Source organism: Pelodiscus sinensis, chromosome 2 (genome assembly GCF_052426305.1).
Source record: "Pelodiscus sinensis isolate ZL-2025 chromosome 2, ASM5242630v1, whole genome shotgun sequence".
Lineage (NCBI taxonomy): Eukaryota > Metazoa > Chordata > Testudines > Trionychidae > Pelodiscus > Pelodiscus sinensis.
The window spans coordinates 94,828,095-94,854,064 of NC_143053.1; the positions used below are offsets into that span (position 1 = coordinate 94,828,095).

A 25,970-nucleotide genomic window follows, 5' to 3' on the forward strand; every position below is an offset into this window, starting at 1 on the left:
TGAGCCCTCTGGTGTCCTGACGCTTTCACTACCACAAGGATCATGGCCATTCCCCAAAGGTATTGGGTAATACCCAACAGTATTCTGAGGTGGCCAGTAGTCTGGAAAGAGTTCTATGGCTATTTGACAGCTAATGGAGATGGAAACTCCTTTCAGTCAAAAGTAGAGCTGCTGTGTTTGGAAATGATGGGCTTTTATTCAAGTACTAACAACAGTAAGTTTCTCATATATTCTGATACATTTCTCTTTACTTGGACATGCATCAAAAACTCATCTGGCATAAGTGGAAATCTTAAGATCCAATAAAACTTTTAGTAGCTTGGATAACAAAAATCTACAGATTCTGCTTTAGATGTAAAGTAACACCTAGCAACTCATTTTTCTTTTCTCATTTGAAGTCGGGTGTGTGTGTGTTTGTACTTGACAAATTTAGATTTTTTCTCTAGCCCTAATTCAGCTCAAATCACTTTTAACTAGTTACAGTAATATAAGCATTTTAGATCATGCAGAGTAACTCAGTAAATGCCAAAATCTGACTAAAGGTTAGAGATTTAAAGGAGACTACAAATCTAGTTTCAGTAAATTCACCTGTCAGTTTGTCTGTAAAAAAAGGCAAGCAATACAATTTATACTAAAGAATTTTCTTTTTATAAGGGAAATTAAAAAACAGACAGGAGAGTCAGTGAATGAATGGTTGCTTATGTGTTCAGGTGGAAAGTACTTATTACCTAGATGCAAAGCTATTACACAAAATTTAGATGTTTTGGTCACAGTCAGCGACAGGGGAATAGCATTAACTGCAGCTCTTATTAAAACCAAGTGCAGATTAATGGAGGTATTTAAAAGGATAACTATTGCCAGTATCTATTTTCATGATATGATCATATTTAGCAAGACATTGTGGCAACAGGACTTATAGGAGCCAGAGAGATTTAATTCTTTAGTTTAAAATTATTTAGTGCTCCAATGAAATCTACTGCAAGTACCTTAAGTTGTACTCAGACATAATGAGTGCAAAGATTTATGAAATTAAAACACTAATTTTAACTACTATACCAAACAAAAAATTGGCAGCAACTTCTCCAATTTAATGATATCTTGTGAGCTTTCAAGAGTTAAAAAAAAGGTACTTAACATGAGGATCATACTTTCCCTGTGTCCTACAACAGATTTATATAATAGCAAATGCCCTACAGTCTTTGCAAATGGAAAAGATACAGATTCTATAATACACTGCTGCTTCAGAAAAAACAACATTTCTGAGTTGTACTACATTTGGACTTTTAGATTTCACACTTTGCAAAAACAATACAAGTGGTTTCAAGGTGTTTGTGGTATTTAAGTGTTTGGGAGATCAATCATCACTGAAACTTACGCATGCTACTGCAGTTAAACCAAGTCTCCAGGCACAGATATGATACAATACATGGGCTACAATTTCATGGCCCACTATTATTTAGTTTAACAGATAATGGAAGCAATGCAAGTGGCAATAATTTGGGGGGGGGGGACAACTGCTTCTTAGTGGACACAAACTATTTCACTGATACGAATACTTTGCCTTCTGTTTTAAAGGGGGTGTTCTCATCCAGAGGCTATGCAGTAATTATTTATTAATTATATAAATAAATACTCGCATCCCAAAATATTATTCAACTTTCTAAAGTGTTTACAGATAACCAAAGAAGAATGACTTGTGGCATGAAATCCTCTTAAAATGAGGTTTTTCTTCTTAAAGTAACTAAATAAAGTGACAACTTTTTAATTCAACAGATCCACATGAATATCCCCAGTCCTAGCTGCTTGCTCTAATTTTATTCCTTTTTACTACAGTTCACACAGCAGAATTAACACACCTATAGGAAAATGAACTAGATTTATGCTTTTCTGGCTCAAGCATTGTAAAAGATTTAACAACTAATTCTCAGTTACAAAAGGTTTACTGTTAGCCATAAAGAATAAAGCTTGGTTCCCAAACCGAGAAATAAGGTTCTGCATTACTAGTTTTAAACAACATCTTACTTGCAAACTGAGGTTAAAAATAACAGCAGTTCACATGGGCAAGCTATGCCAAATATATACCGATGAGGTCCAGGTGGGTTTGTACTTCAGGCAGCTAAACCATTTTGCTACTGCCACTGTCCCAAGCTACACTACTATATTTAGCACACTCATTCAATCAGAGCTAGTATATGTCTACATGAGTTGGAAAAATCACACCCCAATTCCAAGCACAGATGTAGTCCAAGACACATTACATTTGAAAGACGGCAAATTTTACTTCTAATGATTAGGAAATCAGTGAGACAATAAATATGCACTTCAATTATGATTATACAGGCACTTTTCAAAGTTGAACCTCACTTTAAGCTACTTATGAATATACAACCAGCAGTGCCCCTGGCCAGCTTAAGGTCTCTTCGGGTATGTCTAGACTACAGGGTTTTGTTTTTTTAAAGTGGCCTTTTTTTAAAAAAAATTTCACCTGCATCTAGACCAGGGGTCTCCAAACTTTTCAGCCCGAGGGCCGCATTAACTATCAAACAGCAGTTCGGGGGCCGACTACACACTTGAGGTCCAAATAAAAAACAATCAAAACATGGATGTTGTTTTTAATTATTTATTTAATATTATTTTATTCAGTTATTATTTAATAACACATTGATACACTACACATGAACACCTGTATTAGTGTGAATGGTGAAATTGTTTCCTGGATGCCAAAATAGCAGACATTTCTGGCTTTAGATTTGTTGTCCCTAACATCAACAGTGACCTGAGATTATCATCGGACAAGTTTGTTCTCAAATTGTTCTTCACGTATTTCATTCTTGAAAATGTTTGTTCACACAGGTATGTTGTTCCAAAGATTGAAAAGTACCTTGATGCAAAAGTTTTGACATTAGGAAAGTCTTCCTTGGGCAAAAACTGGTAAAAACCCACCAGTCCTATTTTGAACTTGTCCCTAAGGAGGTCATTTGCTTGCAACTCAATGACTTCCAGCTGCAGTTCATCTGGGCAACTGGCCACATCTGCTTCAAATGGGTTTTGAAACAATCTCACTTCTTCTGCCTTTGAATCCAAGTCAGAAAACCGCTGCTGAAACTGCGGCGGCTGATCTTGGCAGGGTACACGTAAATTTCCGTAATTTTTTTTCCGTAGACAAAAAGGTCTCCATGGGCCGGATGAGAGGGCCTCGCGGGCCGCATCCGGTCCGCGGGCCGTAGTTTGGAGACCCCTGATCTAGACTGATGTCACATTATTTTGAAATTAAATTAAAAGAACACAGCATTTTTTTCGACAGTGGTAAACCTCATTTTACAAAGAAGAACGCCTTTTTTTGAAAGAGCTCTTTCCAAAAAAGGCGTTCTTGAATGCAAACAGGGCTTTTTCGAAAGAGAGCATCCAGATTGCCTGGGTGCTCTCTTTTGAAAAAGCGGATCGCTTTTTCGAAAGCTGCATGGCTGTCTAGACAATCTCTTTCGAAAGAGGCTTGTAGTCTAGATGTACCCTTCATGATTACTTCCCCCTTTGTGGTCTTTTAATGTGGTCTGTCTTTTGTTTCCTTTTAACCAAGAACCATCTTTAAAACAAAATGTCTAAAACAAAATAGAGCAGATCTACACTGGTATAACAACAATAAACTAAGATTCCCTCTTTGGCTACATGTAGACTGCAAGCCTTTTTCGAAAGAGAGCACACAGGCAGTCTGGATGCTCTCTTTCGAAAAAGCACAGTTAGCATTACCCAGCGCCTTTTTTTCGAAAGAGCGCTTTCGAAAAAAGGCGTTATTCCTCGTGAAATGAGGCGTACCGCTGTTGAAAGAAAAGCCGCATTCTTTTGATTTAATTTCAAAAGAACACGGCTGTAGTCTAGACGCAGGTGAAGTTTTTTCGAAAAAAGTCTACTTTTTTCGAAAAAACCCTACAGTCTAGACACAGACTAAGCTGCATGACTGCCTAATAAGTCCTACACCGGGATTCTGAGCTGCATGCCTCTCCCCAAGTCATGGCAGTTCCTTGCTGGGGCCAGAGGAACCAGATAAAATGTCAAGCTGCAGCATGCAGTCTTCTAATGACAAACGTATAAATACTTTCTTGTACCCCTCTCCCCACCCTTAGTGTATTTTCTGACATTTCTTGTTTCCTTCTTTATTTTGATCAGAACTGCACGGTGTGATTTCTGTTTGCAGAAAGAGATGAAGAAATGCACACTTAGGAAAGTGGCAACTTTTCTATAGTTTCAGCTCTGCAAATGACTCCCATATGTATTTCTCTGTCCCTGTTTGAGGCTCCTCTGGTTCAGTTTTTCCATCTCCAAAATTTTCAAACTATAAGTTTTCTCTACAATGGTCAACCATCAAACTCAGACTCTGCAAAACTGTATTTCTAATCTTTCCTCTGAATCCCTCTCTATCGCTACTTACAATTCTACTTTCCTCCCCCTTCCCCCCACCGTTTCCTAGACTCAAAAGCTTCTCTCTACTAACTCTATATCCAGTTCTTGCCTGCAATATTTGTACTGTACCTCTCAAAGTTTTAATCCACTTCCAGATCAGGAAGAAATGGTAAGGAATTAAATAGGAGATCCAGGACTATTACTTGGCTCTGTAGCCCCAAATGAAAGCCAAGCCAAACTAGGTGACTAAATGGATATGAAAAGGAAATGCATAAAATGTTACATCAGGTAGTCATGATTAGCAATACATTGTTTTTCTTGGCTCTTTCAAGACAAGTGCTGAACCAGGCCCAGAACAGGCCATCCTCACTGTAAATCCAAGACACATTCTAAAAAACTTGGACTTACAGCGAAATAACCTAAAGCGGGGATTTTTTCTCATGCGTCTTGACTTCCATTTGTGCAATTTTTTTGCACGTGACTTAAGAGCAGGGAATGTGAGGATTTATAATGTATCAGTTTCTACAAGCATCAGCTCTTTTCATGTGCAATGGTTGTATACCCGGGCTACTTATAGTGGGGATGCCCTGTAACTAAATTTGACCTTGGCTGCAGTTTTTGTTGGCTTCCCATGTCTCTCAGAATGTTAACATAAGAATGGCCATATTGGGTCAGAACAATTGTCCATCTAGTCCAGTATCCTGTCTTCTACCAATGGCTAGTGCTGGTTTCAACAGAGGGAACAGAAAAGCACAGGGCAATTTATCTCCTGTCATACACATTCCTACCATCTAGCAGTCAGTGTCCGAGGGTATGTCTACACTTGCTCCCTAGTTCGAACTAGGGATGCTATTTAAATATCCCGTACTTCATTAGCATAATTTCACCCACGCACTATTCCACTCTCCAGCTGATTTGAACCAGGAAGTGCACTCCGGGACTCATTAGTTTGTATCAAACCCCTTGGCTTGACTAACGTTATTCCTCATTTTTTCGGTTGGCTACATTTGCACCTCTAGTTCGAACTAGGGAGGAAGTGAAGACGTACCCTTAGGGACTCTCAGAGCATGGAGTTACATCCCTAACTATCCTCCAGGAACTTGTCTAAATCTTTTTTGAAGCCACTTATACTTCTGGCCTTAACAACATGCCCTGACAATGAGTTCCACAGGTTGACTGTGCAGTGTGGGAAGTACTTCCTCTTGTATGTTTTAAGACTGCTGCTTGTTAATTTCATTTGATGACCTCTAGTTCTTGTGTTACATGAAGGGGTAAATAATATTTCCCTAAATCACTTTCTCCACATGAGTCATAATTTTATAGATTCAGGATTTTATCATATCACCTTTCAACTAGATCTTCCTATACTGAATAGTCCTAGACTTTTTAATATCAGCGGAAGCCCCTCCTATATTTTTTACAATACTAATATATCTTTTTTTAAATGAGCTAACCAGAACTGCACACCATTTCCAAGATGTGGCTGTACCATGGATTGATATAGTGGCATTATGATATTTTTTTAAAATTTTCTATGCCTACTAGTTCCTAATAATTTTAGCTTTTTTATTGATGCAGCATATTGATCATATGTTTTCAGAGAACTATCTACCAAGAGTCCAAGATTTGTTGTGTCATTGGTAACTGCTAATGTGGACCCCATTATCTTGTATATTTAGTTGGTATTATATTTTCCAGTTAGCATTATTATGTTCAGAAATGACATCAGTTCTCTCTTCCCCCTCAGTTAATATTTCTCCCTCATTCTCTCATTCATTCATTGTGCACTGTGACACTTCTGAAAAAAACCCAAAATTGGGAAAACATTTAAATAAAAATATGTCCTCTAATTATTATAACAGGTGCACAGTTTTGCATGTAATGTTTCAGTGTGTATATTTAAGGGGGAGAGGACTTGGCAGACACTGAATTGTATTGTGCTGTAGTCACAGCCTTTCAACTTTTTTTCCCCCATTAAACAAGAATGGTTAGAACAGAAATCAATGTATACTGACAGTGTAAAACTTGTCAGGGATTTTAAAGCTATAGAAGGTTGACTATCTGACCTATGAAGGAAGACTGGAAGAACTGGGCTTGTTTAGTTTGGAAAAGAGAAAATTGAGAAGGGACATGATAGCGGTTTTTAGATATTTAAAAAGGTGTCACAAGGAGGAGGGAGAAAACTTCTTCCTGGCCTCTGAGGTTAAAACAAGAAGCAATGGGCTTAAACTGCAGCAAGGGAGGTTTAGGTTGGACATTAGGAAAAAGTTCCTAACTGTCAGGGTGGTTAAACACAGGAATAAATTGCCTTGGGAGATTGTGGAATCTCTATCTCTGGAGATACTTAAGAGTAGGTTAGATAAATGTCTATCAGGGATAGTCTTCTAGACAGTACCGGGTCCTGCCATGAGGGCAGGGGACTGGACTCGATGACCTCTCAAGGTCCCTTCCAGTCCTAGTATTCTATGAATCAACTTTCAGGTTGGGAGAGAGAGTTTTAAAAGAGGGGTAGACTGGTCCATTTCACTGTTTTTGTTTGTTTGTTTTGGGGGGGGGGGGGGGGTTGTGTCTATATATACTACTGCACTTGAAGTATCTAGAAAATTTCCCAATGACTATCAGGTTCAGGCCTGTTTGATAGTTTTAGGTATACAAGTTTGATTATTATTGCATGAGGTAAACATTTTTAAAGTCAAAATAAATTTAAGATTCAAAAAGCTTCTTTCCCTTCTGCCTCCCATTAAACAATCGACTCCTCAAATTAGGCATGCACATTAATATGCCCAGTTCATTTTCCTGTTTCTACCACCTAACAAAAACCCTTTGGAGTAATCATTCTGAAAGGATTCTGACTACGTCATAGATACTATTTCTGTTAAAAAAAAAAGTTGTCTAGTCCTAGAAAGGGAACATCCAGAATGCTTAGTTATGACAAAGAAAAAACAGTACCTTTAAAAGCACCTAACAGCAAGATTTTAAACATTAATGGGAAAAGTGGAATCTGGAAAACTCAAGCGAAGTTATACTTTCAAAACATGCTCTAAACACCCTAAAATGAGTTGTGAGTCCTTCAAAGCAGATTTAAAGTAGAAATCAAAACTGCAGCAGCATTATTTAGAATGTAGCATCAAAGGATTTCTGTGGTATAAGGAGAATGGAAAATACAGTAAAAAGTGAGTTAATTTACAAATACACACAAGAATTTTTTTTCAATGGGTAGATTTTCTGTTAGAGAGAAAGAGACTGTTACAAACAAATCAGTGAAAAATGTTTCCATATTCCCACATGTATTCTCTTTAATCTCACATACATCGTAATTAACACTTTGCACTGTTTTCTCTTCCTGGCTGTGAATTCAATTGATAGTTTCTGAGCATGAAAAGACTGTATAACAATTGACTAGTTCTTAAAAGAATTTAAAAAAAAATATTTTGATTTTTTTTTACTGTACATTTATTTTGCACCTGCCTAGCGCCACACTTTGACAATGGAGCATGGCGTATTTCCCATTAGAACGCCAGTGAGCAGCCAGGCTTTGTTGTTATCACACAACTACTTCAGTGGGCTAGAATAAATGATTTTTGTGGTCTCCATTTTTGTGGTGGTGGCCGTATGCCCCCATCATCAGCACAATTAGTGGAGATGCTAGCATGACCAAGCTATCTTTTTACCTTGAAAGGCCTAAGGCAATGCGGGGATCCCACACTGTTTCTGTGTGTGCTTTGACTGTTCCAAGGATAATGAGTAGATTCAGCAAGCACAACTGTCAGTCTGGCACATGTCATGAGCTTTACAATAGGGATGGTATCAATACAATATTCATTTGTAAAACAACTGAATGTAAAGAAACAAGTACCTAACGTGTATTGTGACAGCCACTTTTTCATATCTTCCCACTCCAGCCAAACTGCACTTTTGAGCATTACAAATATTTACAACTCAAAATGCATCATGCTTCTGGAACGCAGCATAGCGCACTCCAGCACTAGACTAAGAATGCTGCATTCCCTGGCTTGAAGTGGTTTCCATCACACTTTGATTCAGTGGCTCTCTCAGCAGCCCCACTATGAAACCTATCCTAGTGCCCCTGCTCCAGGGAATGCACGCTTGGGAAGTTCCCAGGATGCACGTTGAATGGAGCTAGAGACTCCCTTTATCAGCCTTAGGCAACTGCCTTTCACTCATGTTCCCCATTTCAAATCACCCCTCTCACTGCCATATAGTCAGTCTCCAGCTCCCCTGAGACAGCTGTAAAAGTAACACTGAAAAACCAGCCAGGCTCCGTCAGCCCAGCTTTGTGGAAGCCACAATAACCACCATATCCCACTATTCAGGACACACGGCTAGTTGGCACATGACATACGAGAAGCCCACTTAGCAACTACAAGTATTTATGTGTAGGGGAAGACATTAGCAATTCACAGAGTTCCCACTTGTGAAACCATCAGCCCCGTCACTTCTCAACTTACCACTAGTGACAGTCAAGCTCATCACATGGGTTTTGTTTGCACCATTAGTTAAACTGTAATGGCAGCGATAAATTCCAGAGTCATAAGCTGAAACGTTTTGAAGGACAAGAATGCTGCTCTTCTGAGGGGCGCAGTCTATGATGGCATGCTCCTGGTAATCTGAGCCGTAGGTTTTCCCTTCTGACAAATTGCACAGGACTACGGTATCTCTCCGATCCACTTTTATCCGTTCCCATGTTACTTGCTGCACCAAACCTCCAACCCTGAAGGGACATCTAAGGGTTACATTTTCCCCTGGCTCAGTGATCACGTGGTTTGCTGGTGGCACAGGGGGGACCTTGAAAGAATCTATTAAAAAGAAAACAAAACATGCTTACAATGTGCAGGTCACATTTACGAGTAATAATCGTCAGGTCAGCACTGTCCCCCACAGCTTCTGCCCTAGCAGCCCTTGCACACAGTCCTCCCTCCCCAGATATCCCCCCATGGGGAGTGTTCGGGCAGCAGAATTGGTAGTGATGGCTCTGCATAGGGTGACCGTATTTCCGTATGCTGAATACAAGACATCTGGTAAAGTTTATCATATTCAAACAAGTTCAAGAGCAATCAATTGTAGGCAAGTGGCTGGTGAGCAGGTATCCAGCCAGCAGCAAGACCTGCCAATACTGGAGGGCGGGGGGTGGGAGAAGACAGAAAACGTGGGACAATTTTCCATTTGAAAGAAAAAAGTAGAGAGATCTGCAATAAAGTTTAAATATAGGATTGTCCCTTTTAAAAGAGGTTACCTGGTCACCCTAACCCATCTAATTAAATGGGCTAAGAACTGAAGAATGTTTGAAGTTCTGTGTTTATTTTAAAACTAACCAATTAGCCCGTCATAAAACAGAATTTTCAGGTCTCTCCTCCACGTCGGTCTTCTCTCCTGAGCCTCCGCTCTCTCTCTCTCTCCTCCTCCTCCTCCTGCCTCCCCCCATCTCTCTCTCTCTAAGCTCACCCCCGCCTCCTTCCTCTCTCTCTGTCTCTCTCTTTCTCTTCTCCTCACCGTCCCGCCTCTAACTCGGGGGACCGCGGAGCCCAAATGGCCATTTGGGTGCTGCACTCCCCATGCTGCATGGGGGGTGGGGAGCCCAAACGGTCGCTTGCGCCACTTGCTCCCATGCGGTGGCCTGGCTGAGCAGTGCAGAAGTCAGCCGAGCGCCACGGCGGGAGGCAAGGGGGGCGGGGCAGGGCCTGGAGCCGCTGTCACACCGCACGTCACCGCCCCTCCCCCCTTCGCCTCCCACCGTGGCACTCGGCTGACTTCTGCGCCATTCAGCCGGGCCGCCGCGGGGGAGCAAGTAGAGCAAGCGGCCGTTTGGGCCCCGCACTCCCCATGCGGCACAGGCTGCCCAGAGGGAACAGCCAGCATTTCAGGCAACAGCGCCCCCTAGAGGGTACAGCCAGCATTTCAGCCTTACAGACTCTCAAACACTGGGCTACTATATATATGATTGCAAACAGTAGCACATTACAAATACAGACATGGTCATATACTATATGATATATAACACTCCACATAGTGCAGGATGTGAATATATGTTTAGTTTAAGGTGTTACCCACATTGTAACTATAATGCTGTTGTGGCTGAGGATTTATTGAACAATTAAGTTAAGACTGAGATGGCACTTTACATCTAAAAGTCTGTTTTCAGTCACATTTTTTTTCTTTTCCTGTGATGACCCCTCCACACATGTACTAAAAACCCCACAACCTACTCTGTGGTTCCAAATCTACATTCATCAGGTACCAGTTAATCAACTCGAGTTTTTCCAAGCACAACTCTAGTGCACCTCAAATAAACCCAGACCCCCTCACACCACCCACTGAGGAAAATCTTGCAAGATAGCTAAACATTTGACTGTCCTGTAAAAGGTCAGTTACTCCCGATATGAATTAAATCCATCCTTGTCAGCTCTCAGAAAATCCCCCCAAAAAACAACTTCTCAGTTACACAGATGTCTTTAAAAAGAAATTCATTTTAAAAAATCCTTCTTGTTGAAGTTTCTTAGCCCAGAATTATTTTTTTTAGTGAAATAGCTGTTTATAAACAAACCAAGCAAGTTCCCCTTTATTCTGCACTGGTGAAGCCACATCTGGAGTACTGCATCCAGCTCTGAGCCCCCACTACAGAAAGGATGTGGATGTATTGGAGAGGGTCCAGTGGAGGGCAACCAAAATGATTAAGGGGCTGGAGCACATGACCTACGAGGAGAGGCTGAGGGATTTGGGCTTATTTAGTCTGCAGAAGAGAGGGGTGGGGGGGGGGGAGAATTTGATAGCAGCCTTCAACTTACTGAGGATGGAGAGAGGCTATTCTCAGTAGTGATGGATGGCAGAACAAGGAGCAAGAGTCTCAAATTACAGTGGAGGAGGTCTAGATTGGATATTAGGAGAAATTATTTCACCAGGAGGGTGGTGAAGTGCTGGAATGGGTTACCTAGGGAGGTGGTGGTATCTCCAGCCCTAGAAGTTTTTAAATCTTGACTTGACAAAGCTCTGGCTGGGATGATTTAGTTGAAATTGCTCCTGCTTTAGGGAGGGGGCTGGACTCATGACCTCCGGAGGTCTCTTCCAGCCTATGATTCTAAGGGGAAAGCTTTTGTTCACTTCAGAAACTTGTCCCAAAGTGCATTTCTCAAGCTTCTGCATATTCTTGGTATCATTAAAACACGTATGGGACAGAGTGAAGTAAAACAAAATAATAAATGTAATTTTAAGTAGATTAAAAATTGCCCAGTAAATCTCAAAATGTAATTGTAAATGGGCAATTATTGTGATACTTTGACATATAGCGTAACACTCTATAAATATAATCCCTATATTTATTGTTCATATGGTTTTGAGATTTCATATGAAGCGGGCCATGAAAGTGATAAATAATAAAGAGAACAAGTCATTGATACCCAGCAATACTTACCCAGAGTATTGCTGGGTAAGCTGAAAACATGCAAATAATGTGTGTTTTAATACAGCCTAATTCAAAGGCATACATCTAGGAACAAGGAACGCAGACCCAACTTATGGGCTGAGGAACTCTATACTGGGAAGCAGTGACTCTGAAAAAGGTGGAGGGATGCCATGGTCAACAATTAGCTCAATAGCAGCATCTAGCTCAATGATATGGCCTAAGGATTAGCATGATCCTTGGATGTATAAAGGTAAGAATATCAAGCAGGAATGAATAGTTATATTGACTATATATTTGACACAGTTGCAACCATTACTGGAAATATTGTCTCCAGTTGTGGTGCCCACACTTCAGGAAGGCTATTCAGGCCTGACAATGGGGGTAACAAAAGGAGCAGCCCAGCAACTGAAAGGGGGCCTGGGGCTCCCAGCTACAGCTGCGCCATGGGGCTCTGAGGGCTGGTTGCCCCAGACCTGCCTTTTCTGCCTGTGGCCCTGCCACTTCTGGAAGCTTCTTTCCTTCCTTCTCCTCCCCCCCATCCCCCCCACACTTTGACCAGGCGCCCATGGAGGCTGTCAACTCCCCTGAACATATTTAAAAACTGGCTATAGTTCATAGAAAAGCCACAACAATGATTAAAGAATTGGGAAACATGCCCTATAGTTAAAAACTACTCAAGAATAATGTATTTAGCTTATAAAAAAAGATTAAGGGGTGATTTGTTCAAAGTCTATCTAAGCATATAAATTGATGAAAGAGAGAGAGAGAAAGAGCGAGAGAGAGAGAGCTCTTCAATCTAATGGGCAACAGTACTGTATAACAAAATTCAATGGCTGGGACCTGACCTAGACAAATTCATACTATAAAGAGCAACATTTTAACAATGTTTAACACTTGCGAACAGGTGATTGCTAACAGGGAGTTTTGAGAGGGAGTTCTCCAGGTGAAGGAGAAGCAGATACAGGACTCTTGAGGGAAGTGTGTTTTATTATTGGGGCTTTCTTAGTGTGTGCAGAGCTTGTGTTTGTTTGGTGTGTGGTGGTGTTGGTTGTTTTTTTTTGTCCCCCCCCCCCCCATTTGAGTGAGGCTTTAGAGGGGGAGTTCTCCAGGTAGAGGAGAAGTAGATACAGGAGTCTTGAGGGAAGTGGGTGTTGTGCTTGGGGCTTTCTTGCTGTATGCTGAGCTTGTGTTTGTGAGTGAGGGTTGGTGTGTGTTCTTTTTTGTTTGTTTGTTTGTTTATTTTATTTATTTATTTTCCCCTGTGTTTGAGAGTGAGGCTTTTTTTTTTCCCCCTCCCCTCCCCTTGATAGAGTTTGCGCTGTGATTGGCAGGTGGAAACTGTTGGCTTCTAATTAAAGTTTGAATTCTAGAAGCCTCTGCTGATTGCTGAGCCTTGGTAGGGGGAGGGGCTTTATAAGGCAGTGGGCAAGCGACCAAGGAGCTTGCGAACAGGTGATTGCTAACACGGAGTTTTGAGAGGGAGTTGGGAAGGGGAGAGGGAAGGGCGCGAGGTTCTCTTGTCTTTCTTTTTAAATCCCTTCTCCAGGACAGCAGCGATGGTTGATGATGGGTCTGCTGTTGTTACCTGCATGGCGTGTGCCATGTTTGTCTTCCTCCCAGAAGAAAGAACAGATTTCATCTGCACGAAGTGCAAGCTGGTCGAGATTTTGGAAGAAAAAATTAGAGGACTGGAGGCCCAAGTGTCGACCTTATGCTTGATCAGAGAGGATGAAGACTTCCTCGATAGAAGGCAGCAATTGATCCTTCAAGCACGGCAGGCAGAGGAGCCAGTGAGGGCAGTACATGACCAAGAAAAGAACTGGCAGCATGTAACTTCTAGAAGGGGAAAAAGGCCAGCACGGGATTCCCCCGATGCTATAGAGGTAAGCAATCGCTTTCAAGCTCTCTCCACAGGCTCTGCAGTGCTGAAAGCTCTGGAAGGGACCTCACAAGGTAGAAACCAGAAGGGAGCACCATCTACTGAAAGGCATGGGATGCGTAGTCCTAGGGATGGGGGTTCCACGACCACCACCCCCAAAAGGAAACGACGGGTGGTGGTGGTCGGGGACTCCCTCCTAAGAGGGACTGAGCCATCCCTCTGCCGTCTGGACCTGGAATCTCGAGAGGTGTGCTGCTTACCGGGAGCTCGCATTCGGGATGTCACTGAGAGGCTTAGCAAGCTGATCAAACCTTCAGATCGCTACCCCTTCCTGCTTCTCCATGTAGGAACGAATGATACGGCCAAGAATGACCTTGAGCGGGTTGCTGCAGATTATGTAGCACTGGGAAGAAGGATCCAAGAATTTGGAGCGCAAGTGGTGTTCTCGTCCATCCTCCCTGTTGAAGGGAAAGGACTGGGCAGGGATCGTCGAATTGAGGACGTAAATGCGTGGTTGCGCAGGTGGTGTCGCAGAGAGGGCTTTGGTTTCTTCGACCATGGGACTCTGTTCCGGGCGCAAGGATTGTTAGGAAGAGATGGGATCCATCTAACGAAGAGAGGAAGGAGCATCTTCGCGGGCAGGCTTGCAAACCTAGTGAGGAGGGCTTTAAACTAGGTTCGTCGGGGGACGGTGACCAAAACCCTGAGGGGAGTGGGAAAGTCAGATACCGGGAAGAAATGCATAGAGCAAGGAGCGAGAAAGGAGGACCCCAGTTTCGAATGGAGAAGATAGTGCAATCAACTGGTTACCTGAAGTGTTTGTACACTAATGCGAGAAGCCTGGGCAACGAGCAGGAAGAACTGGAGGCCCTGGCCCAGACCAAGAAATACGATTTAATTGGGATAACAGAGACTTGGTGGGATGACTCGCATGACTGGAGCGCTGTCATGAAAGGGTATAGATTGTTCAGGAAGAATAGGCAGGGGAGAAAAGGAGGAGGAGTTGCACTATATGTAAGAGAGCACTATGATTGCTCTGAACTCCAGTATAAAGAGGGAGAAAAACTTGTTGAAAGTCTATGGGTCAGGTTTAAAGGAGCAAACAGCAGTGATGTTGTGGTTGGTATCTGCTACAGGCCTCCGAACCAGGTGGATGAGGTAGATGAGGCTTTCTTCGGACAACTGAGCGAAGCTTCCAGATCGCAGGCCCTGGTTCTCATGGGGGACTTGAATCACCCTGACATCTGTTGGGAAACCAATACGGCAGTACACAGGCAATCCAGGAAGTTTTTGGAGAATGTTGGGGATAACTTCTTGATACAAGTGCTGAAGGATCTGACCAGGGGCCGTGCACAGCTTGACCTGCTGCTCACAAACAGGGAGGAACTAAGAGGGGACGTAGAGGTGGGTGACAACCTGGGAAGCAGTGATCATGAGATGGTAGATTTCAGGATCCTGACCAAAGGAAGGAAAGAGAGTAGTAAAATACACACCTTGGACTTCAAAAAAGCAGATTTTGACTCCCTCAGAGATCTGATGGAAAGAATCCCCTGGGATGTTAACATGAAGGGGAAAGGAGTCCAGGACAGCTGGCAGTATTTTAAAGAAGCCTTATTGAAGGCACAGAAAGAAACCATCCCGACGCGTAGCAAGAGAGGCAAACCTGGTAGGAGATCGGATTGGCTTACAGGGGAAATCCTTGGTGAACTTAAGCACAAAAAGGAAGCTTACAGAAAGTGGAAACTTGGACAAATGACTAGGGAGGAGTTTAAATGTATAGTTCGAGAATGCCGGGGGGTTATCAGGAAGGCGAAAGCGCAAATGGAGTTACGACTGGCTAAGGATGTGAAGGATAACAAGAAAGGTTTCTACAGGCATGTCAACAAGAAGAAGGTGATCAGAGAGGGTGTGCAGTCCCTAATGGATGAAGGAGGTAACCTAGTGACAGAGGATGTGGGGAAAGCTGAAGTACTCAATGCTTTCTTTGCCTCTGTATTCACGGACAAGGTCGGCTCCTGGACTTCTGTGCTAAGTGACGCAAGATGGGAAGAAGATGGACAGCCCTTGGTGGGTAAAGAACAGGTTAGGAACTATTTAGAAAAGCTAAACATACACAAATCCATGGGTCCGGACTTAATGCACCCGAGGGTACTGAGGGAGTTGGCAAATGTCATTGAGGAGCCTTTGGCCATTATCTTTGAAAAGTCGTGGAGATCGGGAGAAATCCCGGATGATTGGAAAAAGGCAAATGTAGTGCCCATCTTCAAAAAAGGGTAGAAGGACGATCCAGGGAACTATAGGCCGGTCAGTCTTACCTCGGTTCCCGGAAAAATCATGGAAGGGATCCTAAACGAATCCATTTTGAGACACTTGGATGAGAGGAAAGTGATCAGGAATAGTCAGCATGGATTCACAAAGGGCAAGTCGTGCCTGACCAATCTGATTAGCTTCTATGATGAGGTAACTGGCTCGGTGGACATGGGAAAGTCAGTGGATGTTATATACCTTGACTTTAGCAAGGCTTTTGATACGGTCTCCCACAATATTCTTGCCAGCAAGTTAAGGGAATGTGGATTGGATAAATGGACGGTAAGATGGATAAAAAGATGGCTAGAAGGCCGGGCCCAGCGGGTAGTGATCAACGGTTCGATGTCAGGATGGCGGTCGGTTTCTAGTGGAGTGCCCCAAGGTTCGGTTCTAGGACCGGTTTTGTTCAATATCTTTATTAATGACCTGGATGAGGGGATAGATTGCACCCTCAGCAAGTTTGCAGATGACACTAAGCTGGGGGGAGAGATAGATACGCTTAAGGGCAGAGATAGGATCCAGAGTGACTTAGACAAATTGGAGGATTGGGCCACTAGAAATCTCATGAGATTCAACAAAGACAAGTGTAGAGTCCTGCACTTGGGACGGAAGAATCCCAAGCATAGTTACAGGCTGGGGACCAACCAGTTAAGTAGTAGTTCTGCAGAAAAGGACCTGGGGGTTACAGTGGATGAGAAGCTAGATATGAGTGAACAGTGTGCCCTTGTAGCCAAGAAGGCTAATGGCATATTAGGATGCATTAAGAGGAGCATTGCCAGCAGATCCAGAGATGTCATTATTCTCCTTTATTCGGCTTTGGTGAGGCCACATCTGGAGTATTGTGTCCAGTTCTGGGCCCCCCACTACAAAAAGGATGCGGAAGCATTGGAGAGGGTCCAGCGGAGGGCAACCAAAATGATTAGGGGGCTGGAGCATATGACCTATGAGGAGAGGCTGAGGGACTTGGGTCTGTTTAGTCTGCAGAAGCGAAGAGTGAGGGGGTATTTGATAGCAGCCTTCAACTTCCTGAAGGGAGGTTCCAAAGAGGATGGAGAGAGGCTGTTCTCAGTAGTGACAGATGGCAGAACAAGGAGCAATGGTCTCAAGTTGTGGTGGGAGAGGTCCAGATTGGATATTAGGAAAAACTATTTTACTAGAAGGGTAGTGAAGCATTGGAATGGGTTACCTAGGGAAGTAGTGGAGTCTCCATCCCTAGAGGTATTTAAGTCTCGGCTTGACAAAGCCCTGGCCGGGTTGATTTAGATGGGATTGGTCCTGCCTATAGCGGGGGGCTGGACTTGACGACCTCTGGGGTCTCTTCCAGTTCTATGATTCTATGATAAGGGGATGGTTGGATGAAATAACATGATCTTGGTAACTAATTGACCATTCATTATCAGTTGGAAATAGGTCAATGGAGGGATGATAGGAGTTGCTATAGGGAACTTTCTGGGTGTCTGGCTGGTGAGTCTTGCCCACATGCTCAGGGTTTAGCTGATCGCCATATTTGGGGTCGGGAAGGAATTTTCCTCCAGGGTAGATTGGCAGAGGCCCTGGAGGTTTTTCGCTTTCCTCTGTAGCATTGGGCACAGATCACAGCTGAAGGACTCTCTGCATGTTGGGTCCTTCAAAGTATTTGAATGCTTCAATATCTTTGATATAGGTGAGAGGATTATTCTAAGAGGGAAGGTTGAGATTCTGTGGCCTGCACTGTGCAGGGGGTCAGACTAGATGATCATAATGGTCCCTTCTGACCTTAAAGTCTATGAATCTATGAAACAATGAGGATAGTTAATCTTTGGAACAATTTGCTGAGATCACCACGAGTGGACGTTTTTCTGAGACATTATACAGTTCAAACAGTAATTGAGAGAAGTGTTCATGACATGCTTTACACCAGATTAGATGATCCTTTCCAGTCTTTACATGTATGACTTTATGATGCGTGCTATTTCTTCATATTATATCATTGGACCACTAATATACAATAGTTATCAGCTATATACTATCTTGCAATACACACACGGACGTGCACATACATATATATAAGTAAAGGTGGTTGTGGGCCTTTCACCTGTAATTTTCAGACTTGTATGCATGAAAATTGTACACTTCTGAATTGATATTGCATTAACTTAATATTTATTACATCAAAATAACTAGGATAGGAAGAAAATGAAAATAATATCCAAACATATTTTTTTTAAAAAGTTTAGCACTGAAATTCCAATATGTAGGAGTCTGAGCATTTCATCACAAACATTATCAACAAGGAAATCACAATATATTTCAGAATGCTAATCTGTACTTTTTTCTCCCTCATTTTATATATAGGTTTTATTTTATAATATATTGCCCTTTCTGCAGTCATTGAGACCTGTGAAAGTGGGTGTAAAATGCTACTATTCTGAATAGTAATATTTACCCATACTATGTGTAGGTGACCACAGAAAATATAAGTTAGCAGAGAATCAGGTCTATATATTTCTAATGAAATGGCCCCAATACATCAATAAAAAAATCTGCACATTTGCAGCTTGTGTTTCATTTAATTAGCTCTCTTTATCTTGACATGGGTGGTAGTGCAATTCTTTCCTCCTCCTTCTTCTCCTCCTCCATATAACTTTCCTTTATCTAAGCATATCTCACTATATACTTCTCTTGCTTTCAGCTTGCTTTGTGTAGGCTGAGTGTGTTAAATTCTATAAATAATAGTTTCCCCCCTTTTAATTCTAGAACGAATTCAGTCACAGTCAGAACTATATTGTGGTCTTTATGTGTCTTGCAGCCATGGACCCTACTATGATTTGTGGCCACTAGAAATGTAAAAGAAGAACTCTACTTTTGTTTCTGAGTTAGAAGCCTCTAGCCATTTTTCTGGGGATGGTAGCCTTTAAAATGTAAATGTATATAAATCAATATAAATGAATTGCTAGTTTAAGAGGATGAGCAGCTAAGCTCAAATTCTGAAATAGGAAGTTAGACTGGAATCCTTACCTTCCACCATTTTCAACATCCTGAAACAAAAAGTTCCAGGTTTAGAGTTGAAATGGCTTTTTGTTTTGAATTTGAAAAATATTAATTTATATAGTTTTTAAACATTTACAAAATCAAAATCAAAACAAAATGGTTCAAAATTATCTAAATAAAATAATTTTAATCTGATAAAGATTTTTAGCTTCTGAAAAATGCTAATATTCCTATTTTTGGTTCTGATTCGACACTGGTAAGCTTTTCAAAATTTTTGAAAATTCTTGCAAGATGAAAAAAGTGTTTCCTGCCCACCTCTAATACTTTTCTCATTCTTTGATAAATCTCAGGTAATTTTTATTTCTTCACTGGCAAATGATTCAGGTTTTCCCATTCCTAGTTAATTTTTCATTCACTTTTACAGTCAGTATATAGGACTTTATTACTGCTTATCACGTTTCACTAATTCCAGATTTACAGTCTTGTGTAAACCTAATATTCATTCTTGAGTTTAACTTGTTACTCTTTTAAAAAAATTATATAGAAAGATAACTACAGTAACTCTAAACATTGATCCTGTCAATGTGAGCAAAGCCTAACTCCGTGAAAATAAAATGCATAATGATAACATGTTCTTGTGACCTTGATGCTGTGTCTATTTTGACTAGTGTATTTTTGGATACATTTAGATTTTGCTTTGCATGGTGCTGGAAAATTTCATATCTGATTAGAGACACAATGGGATCTAATAAATAGTTCTCCTGACTCTCTTCTAGTATCTTGAAATCTGTTCCCAGATGGGTCTCATTTTAATTCTCCACAGAATGAAGATAATGACACTTACCTTTGCAAAGTGCTTTGAGATCCTGTGCTGAAAGCTTAATTATTACTATTGCTATGTTCATGCAAGCACACTCATGCAGGGTGATGCAGGCTGGAGCTAGTCAACACATGTGTTGCCTAGCAACAGGCAATCTCAGTCAAAGCAAGAGTGCACACATGGTTGCTGTGGGGCACACTCACCTGAGCTCATCACTATCAGTCAGTATCAGGGTGCTTACACTGTCTATGGGTAGGTAGCAAGAGCATCACCACAAATTACTTTTGCAGATTTTTCAAATCCCTATAGCGGACAACAATTTTCCAGCTATTTTTGCCTACTTATTAGCATAAACCAGTACACACCCTTCATTGCAAACACTTTCCCTTCTCTGCCCATAAGGAAGATACTTGTAATGTATTCTTGTATTACTTTGAGCTAATCTAGAGTTATCAACAAAATATGTCAATTTTGTATCTGTACTGTATAATCATTTTATTTTAATTCCATCCAGATGTTCTAGGTTTCTTCCTTAGTGGATATGAGGCAGATTGTTTCATATAGGATTTGGTTAGTACCTAATACTCCAATACCAGATAGATAAATCCATACATCACCAGCGGTTTTTACTACACATTTTCATCTCCATTTTCCTTTTCTCATACAGGTTGAACCTCTGTTAACTGGCATTCCCTGGTCTGGCAACATCCATGGTCCGACAGGTACCAAGTGCCAGATATGACCTCCTCTGGTCTGGCAAAATCCCTTATCAAGGACTGGCCTGGGGTCAGGTCCTGAAGGTGCTGGACCAGGGAGGTACAACCAGTATTAAATTCTCAATTACACTGCTTAGTTGACAAATGAGCCAAATGAAAGATTCATCATTAGAGATAGCAGAAAGAGGATTTGGGACCGTTTAACAATTTTAACAGGTAAGCTCTTTTCAATGTGCCCTACTGAAATCCTGGAAGTCTAACCATCCCAGTGTAGTGCCCCCTCTCCACCTGGTTACCTTCTTTAAAGCCAATCTCCTTACAGGTTTTGATGGATAGGGCTGGGTTCTTCTGGATCCCACCACCCACTCAACTTTATTTTTTCTGATGGATTTATTTGAGGGTGCCTCCACCCCCCTCAATCCTTCCTGGCAGGGTCACCAGGGCAGCTTGGGAGGAAAATTCTAACCCAGGAGAATCCCCACGTACTTGCCAGATAGTTGGAGACTCCCAGAAAATAGCACAAACACAAACACTATAATAAACACAAGTATTTTAAACAGGAGACAAATATAACAGAACAGGGTAAAACACTATTTTTAGGTTCCCCGGTGCCCAGCAACTGTAAAGTTAGTGTCCCATTGGTACGCATACTTTGTTGGGGCCCTCGATGACTTTTGACCACAAAATTCTTCTCTGCAGTGCTTTAGCAGTGGGGCTGACTAGGTCCAGTACAGCCCAAATGACTCACACATGGGAGAAGGCAGTAAATCCCTCCACAGGTTTAATATGCAGCAGGTAATAAAATCACCAAACAAATTACCTGACTTACTAACTAAAAAATGGTGCACTCACACACTCCATGAATGAGCTTCAGGTTGAGAGATGACTCAGTCTCTGCAAAGGGCTGCTCTCTTCGGGCAGGGATCCTCTTCAGGCAGCAATCAGGCTGCTTCGGTCCCAGAATTTCCCCTCCCCGTGAAGGGGTGCAAGGCTCAAGGTGCAGGCCACACAAATGCATCAAAATTCAAACTATAACCTCCTACCCCAGCATTCAGAAACACACACACACAGCAGGCAGAAGCCCCAAACCAGCAGACAGAGCAGAGCTGACCATGCATTGACTGGTCTCACCCAGGGAGCTGGAGAGCCAACTCAGCCTGGCAGGGGAAGCCTCCCAGCAAACTCCACAAACTGGGAATCAACAGTGGAGACATAAAACCCAGCTGAGGGATCCTGCCTTCAGGTCCCTAGAGGCTAGTTCTCAAGGAAAACCCTGCATGAAGGCCTGGGGCTTACTAGCTCCCACACAGCCACCCCTCCCCTTGCCCTGGCTGGCTCCAGATACCCCCCAACAATGGACCCTCCTTCCCCTCCTGAACTCCCTGGGAGGGGCCTCTCACTCCCTATGGGTTGCTGGGCAGACTCTGACCCTGGTAGGGAGGGGGAGCCAAGGCAAACTCAGAGTGCCTCTCCCTGCACTGCCAGCAGACAGAGCCCTGGGAATCTAGGTAATCTTGGGGGTTACACCAATTTATAGTTCCCCTCACACTTTGCTCATCTCCTATCTGGATTCATTCTGCAGATTATTCATAAAATGTAGCATATTTCCCTAGGACCGTGGTCCCCAACACGGTGCCCGCGGGCGCCATGGCGCCCACGGGGGCATTTGAATGCGCCCACCAGGTGCTCGGGGCTGGCCTGGCCCCGAGCACATGGCGCACGGGCGCTTGCGGGGGGGGGGGGCGCTTGGCGGGGGGAGCGCCGGCACCGGGCACACGGCGCTTACGGGGGAGAGCGCCGGCCCCGGGCGCGCAGCACTCAGCGGGGGGGCGCCGGCCCCGGGCGCGCGGCGCTTGAGGGTGGGGGCCCCGCCCCCGGGCGCGCACGTGTCCCCACCGCTTGGTGCCCGGTGGGCGAACGGCCACGCCCCCTGGCGCCCGACAACCTGAAAAGGTTGGGGACCACTGCCCTAGGACAATGTGCCCCACTGTCTGATCTATGCAGCCTGTTACCCAACTCCATAATTTTAAAGTTGCCATTGTGCACTTTCCACTTCCCTCCACAACTGCCTTATATAATAATCTGCCGAAGTATAATGCTGTGGAATAATAGTTGGCAAAACAAATATTGGTGTTGTATACCCAGATGTATTTAAAAAGATATTATTTGACAACAGCCATAAAATTAAGAAAGTGCTATGCCTAGAACAACCTTTATATTTCATACTATAAGCCTATAAACCAGATTCCCATGTAGTTTTACAGTTATCCTAAGCAAGGAAAATTTCCAGTGTGTTGTATTTCTTCTAGGGAAAAACTCGAGCAAAAAACTAAAAAAATCTGCATACTGCAGTATAAAATTCTGCATATTTTGTCCAAACAACAAAATAAAATCATACCTATTTCCAAATACTGGTCAGCAAAATATGTCTGTAAGAACACAGACAGTAAAAGAGGTGCAGGAAATATTTGTTGATAAATAGATTCCTCACTAGGCATAACTATGCAGAATTCTGAATAATAATTCATTGAAACTATAATACAGAAACCTATTTCCCATGCCCTTTAGAAGCAGTGCAAAAGCTTGGGGGGGGGGGGGAGATATCACAGGTAATGGAGGGGCTGTGGAAGAGGGAACCAATTGCTGGGAAGGCACCTGGGAGTGAACTTGGGTGTGGGTGGGAGAAGCATGGAACTGGTTTTTTGAAGGGAGATATTGTAAGGGAGTTGGAGAGTCTCCTTCATGCAGGCCCTGACTGATTCCTTGTACTGACTAATAGCCTCTCCCACTCTCAGGCACATTTGCCCTACCTCCATCTATCCCTGAACCCCACTCCCCATTCAGACAGGCATAGCTGCCCCATCCCCACTCAGCCACCCTCCAATCCTTCTGTGTCCCTGAACACATACCCCCATTTGGTGTCTGACTCAATGCTATCATCCCACTAGCTCCTGTGCCTTCATTCCAATCTGTCCCCTCACCTAGGCTAGCCTGTGTGACCGTACCCAGCAGCCCCAGGTACTCTGCCCAATACTACCTTGTCCCATATGCAGTGCTGAGAAAGCAGCCTCTTCCCCATCCTTCTCTGAGGCTGGCTGTTTCAGCCTGTGAGCCAGCTGCTCTCTTTTCTAGTGCCACATCAGCCCCTGGTCTCTGAAAAGGTGTAATTGCAGCTTTTCTTTGTCTCCCTGTCAGAATCCATTATTCTGTCAGTGGGGAAAAAACTGCAGGGAACATAAATTCTGAACTTGGCTGTGACATGAGACTAGTATATATGTTATGCCACATACAACTAAGAAATGGGCTTATTAGGAAAAAATAGGTTTGGTTTTGTTACTTAGCTAACAAGTTAGAAAGTGTATTGAAGTTACAAAAAAGGAATAAGGCAAACACAGTATAAAGTACTGTTTAAAATAAGTACTTAGTTTAGAATGGAAAAAATCTCACTTGATTGCTGCAAGGCTATTCTTAAGTTAGTAACATTAACTTCTGAGTTGTGCTGTATAATACTTCATTAAATAAGCTCACTGAACCTGGTTACTTGATGTCTTGTGTCATTGACTCAAACCACATCTGTAACAAACATCCCATTTTCTTCCTCCAAGTATTTCGTCTTTCAACCAATCTTTCATATACTATTGCTCTGAATTAATAAATAAGAGGGTTTTTATATCAACAGTTTTAAGAAGTTGACTACGTAAAGAAACTACATGACCTTTTATCGTCTAGCTAAACTCGCCACTCCTTTCTCCTGTTACAAATGTCATTTCTTGTCTACTTAGAAAATGAGAAAACTTCAGGGCTGAAAATCTTCAAGTTTCTTTATGGCAACTTCTCTACACTATGTATATAATCAAGCAAAGTTCTTTTGTACCACGCTTTATATTTCCATTTAAATATGTAACAATTCTGTCTCCTATGTTCCCATAAAGATACACCACTAATATTACAGCTAAACTTAAGAAATGATCTAACTAACAAGTTACCAAAAATACTAGCATACTGACTGGCAAGGAATCTAGCTACATTGCCCTTCCATATAGTCTCCAAAGTGATTGCCTATTTTCATCATTTATAGCAAGATACTGTCTCTAGCCGGGCACAAGTATCTGAGACGTTATTCCCACTTTAACAAAAGGGTCAGAGTTGGCAAAGTTAGCACAATTATAAAAAGATGGCCTACTCTGAGTGCCACGGAGATTTTTAGTAAAGACTCCAACACAGTAATTTCCAAATTGGAAGTGAAAAAAAACCTGGAGATAAGGGAAAAAATGTGCAAACTTCAGTATTCAAGAGTTCCTGAAAATAATAATAGTACACATGCACAAAAAGGTATAAATGAAAACATCTTTATTTCATCTACTTTTATAAAAATATTTCTATTGCTGGAAATTCTCATCTAAATTACCCATCCAGCACACTTTGCTCACTATAGGAAATCTGGACTCCTATATATTTTCAACTCCTTTCCCCCTGGAGTCAATCCTTTCACCTGAACATGCCAGGAGAGGACATAGTCTTCCATAACTAAATCCCTCTACATAGCCTTTTGTACGGGTTTAATCTGAAATTTAATTACTGTAAATCAATACAAGTTTGTATGTAGACAGAGCATTAGAACAGAAGAGTGGTGGACCATATATCTGAGCCTCAACTTAAGAGGAGAAATGGGTTTGTTTTACCTGTTTCTTGCCCCTCACCTCACCTACTGAAGAGAAATGGCATATTTCATTCTACAGCACCCTGCAAGACTACAAGCAGCAAAAAGGAATCCATTGACAACCATATCTCCCTAGCCGATATCTAGAAAGAGCAGCTTCACTTGGTCTGAGCCTCTTTATTCTTTTGTATTAATTGTCAACAGTGTGCGTGGTACCGTACAAAACATAAAAAGATTGCCCTTGGCCTTATGAGCTCATAGCTAAGACAGAGATAAGGAGCAAAGGTCCCTCAGGATCATCTTTTGCTTCCAGCTACTGTAAATGGTGGATAATTTTTCCACTACAAATCTATGAACCTCATTCTGTATGGAGAGACAAATAAAGTTGAGGTGCATAAGGACATGGAAAAGAATGTGTGTAACATACTGCTTTAAGCAAACAGTATTCTAGAAGGTAGTGCTCTGTATCAATGTATAATTGCATTAGTTAAGAACATAATTGTTGTCTTTTGCTATCATGCAGCAGAGCAGATCACACTATTTAAAATGTGATAATACTTAATAGGGACATCTGGCATTGACACTTATTAATAAACTACCTCTCATATTCACTATCATTCATGAAATGTATTCCCCTGAGGCAAAGGGTCCCTTGTCATTGATTGATTGAAGCACACAGTCACAAATTAAAATAGAGCTTTGAAAACAGAGAAAGAACTCTGATAAACTTTTCCCAAGACTTAACGGGGGATATGCAGAATTTATATCACAAGAATTTAAAATTAATCTGGACATAAATCGAA

At 42.2% G+C, this 25,970-nt stretch overlaps 1 protein-coding gene across 2 annotated transcripts in view; it reads right to left on the reverse strand.

Annotated features, from left to right (window-relative positions):
• The window catches only part of CD226 (CD226 molecule), a 92,258-nt gene that overhangs the window by 14,888 nt on the left and 51,400 nt on the right, over positions 1-25,970 (reverse strand). For both annotated transcript variants that reach the window (XM_075921041.2, XM_014572699.4), the window contains exon 3: positions 8,868-9,215. In XM_075921041.2, coding sequence (XP_075777156.2) covers positions 8,868-9,215 — 348 coding nt within the window. The remainder of the gene's footprint in view (positions 1-8,867; positions 9,216-25,970) is intronic.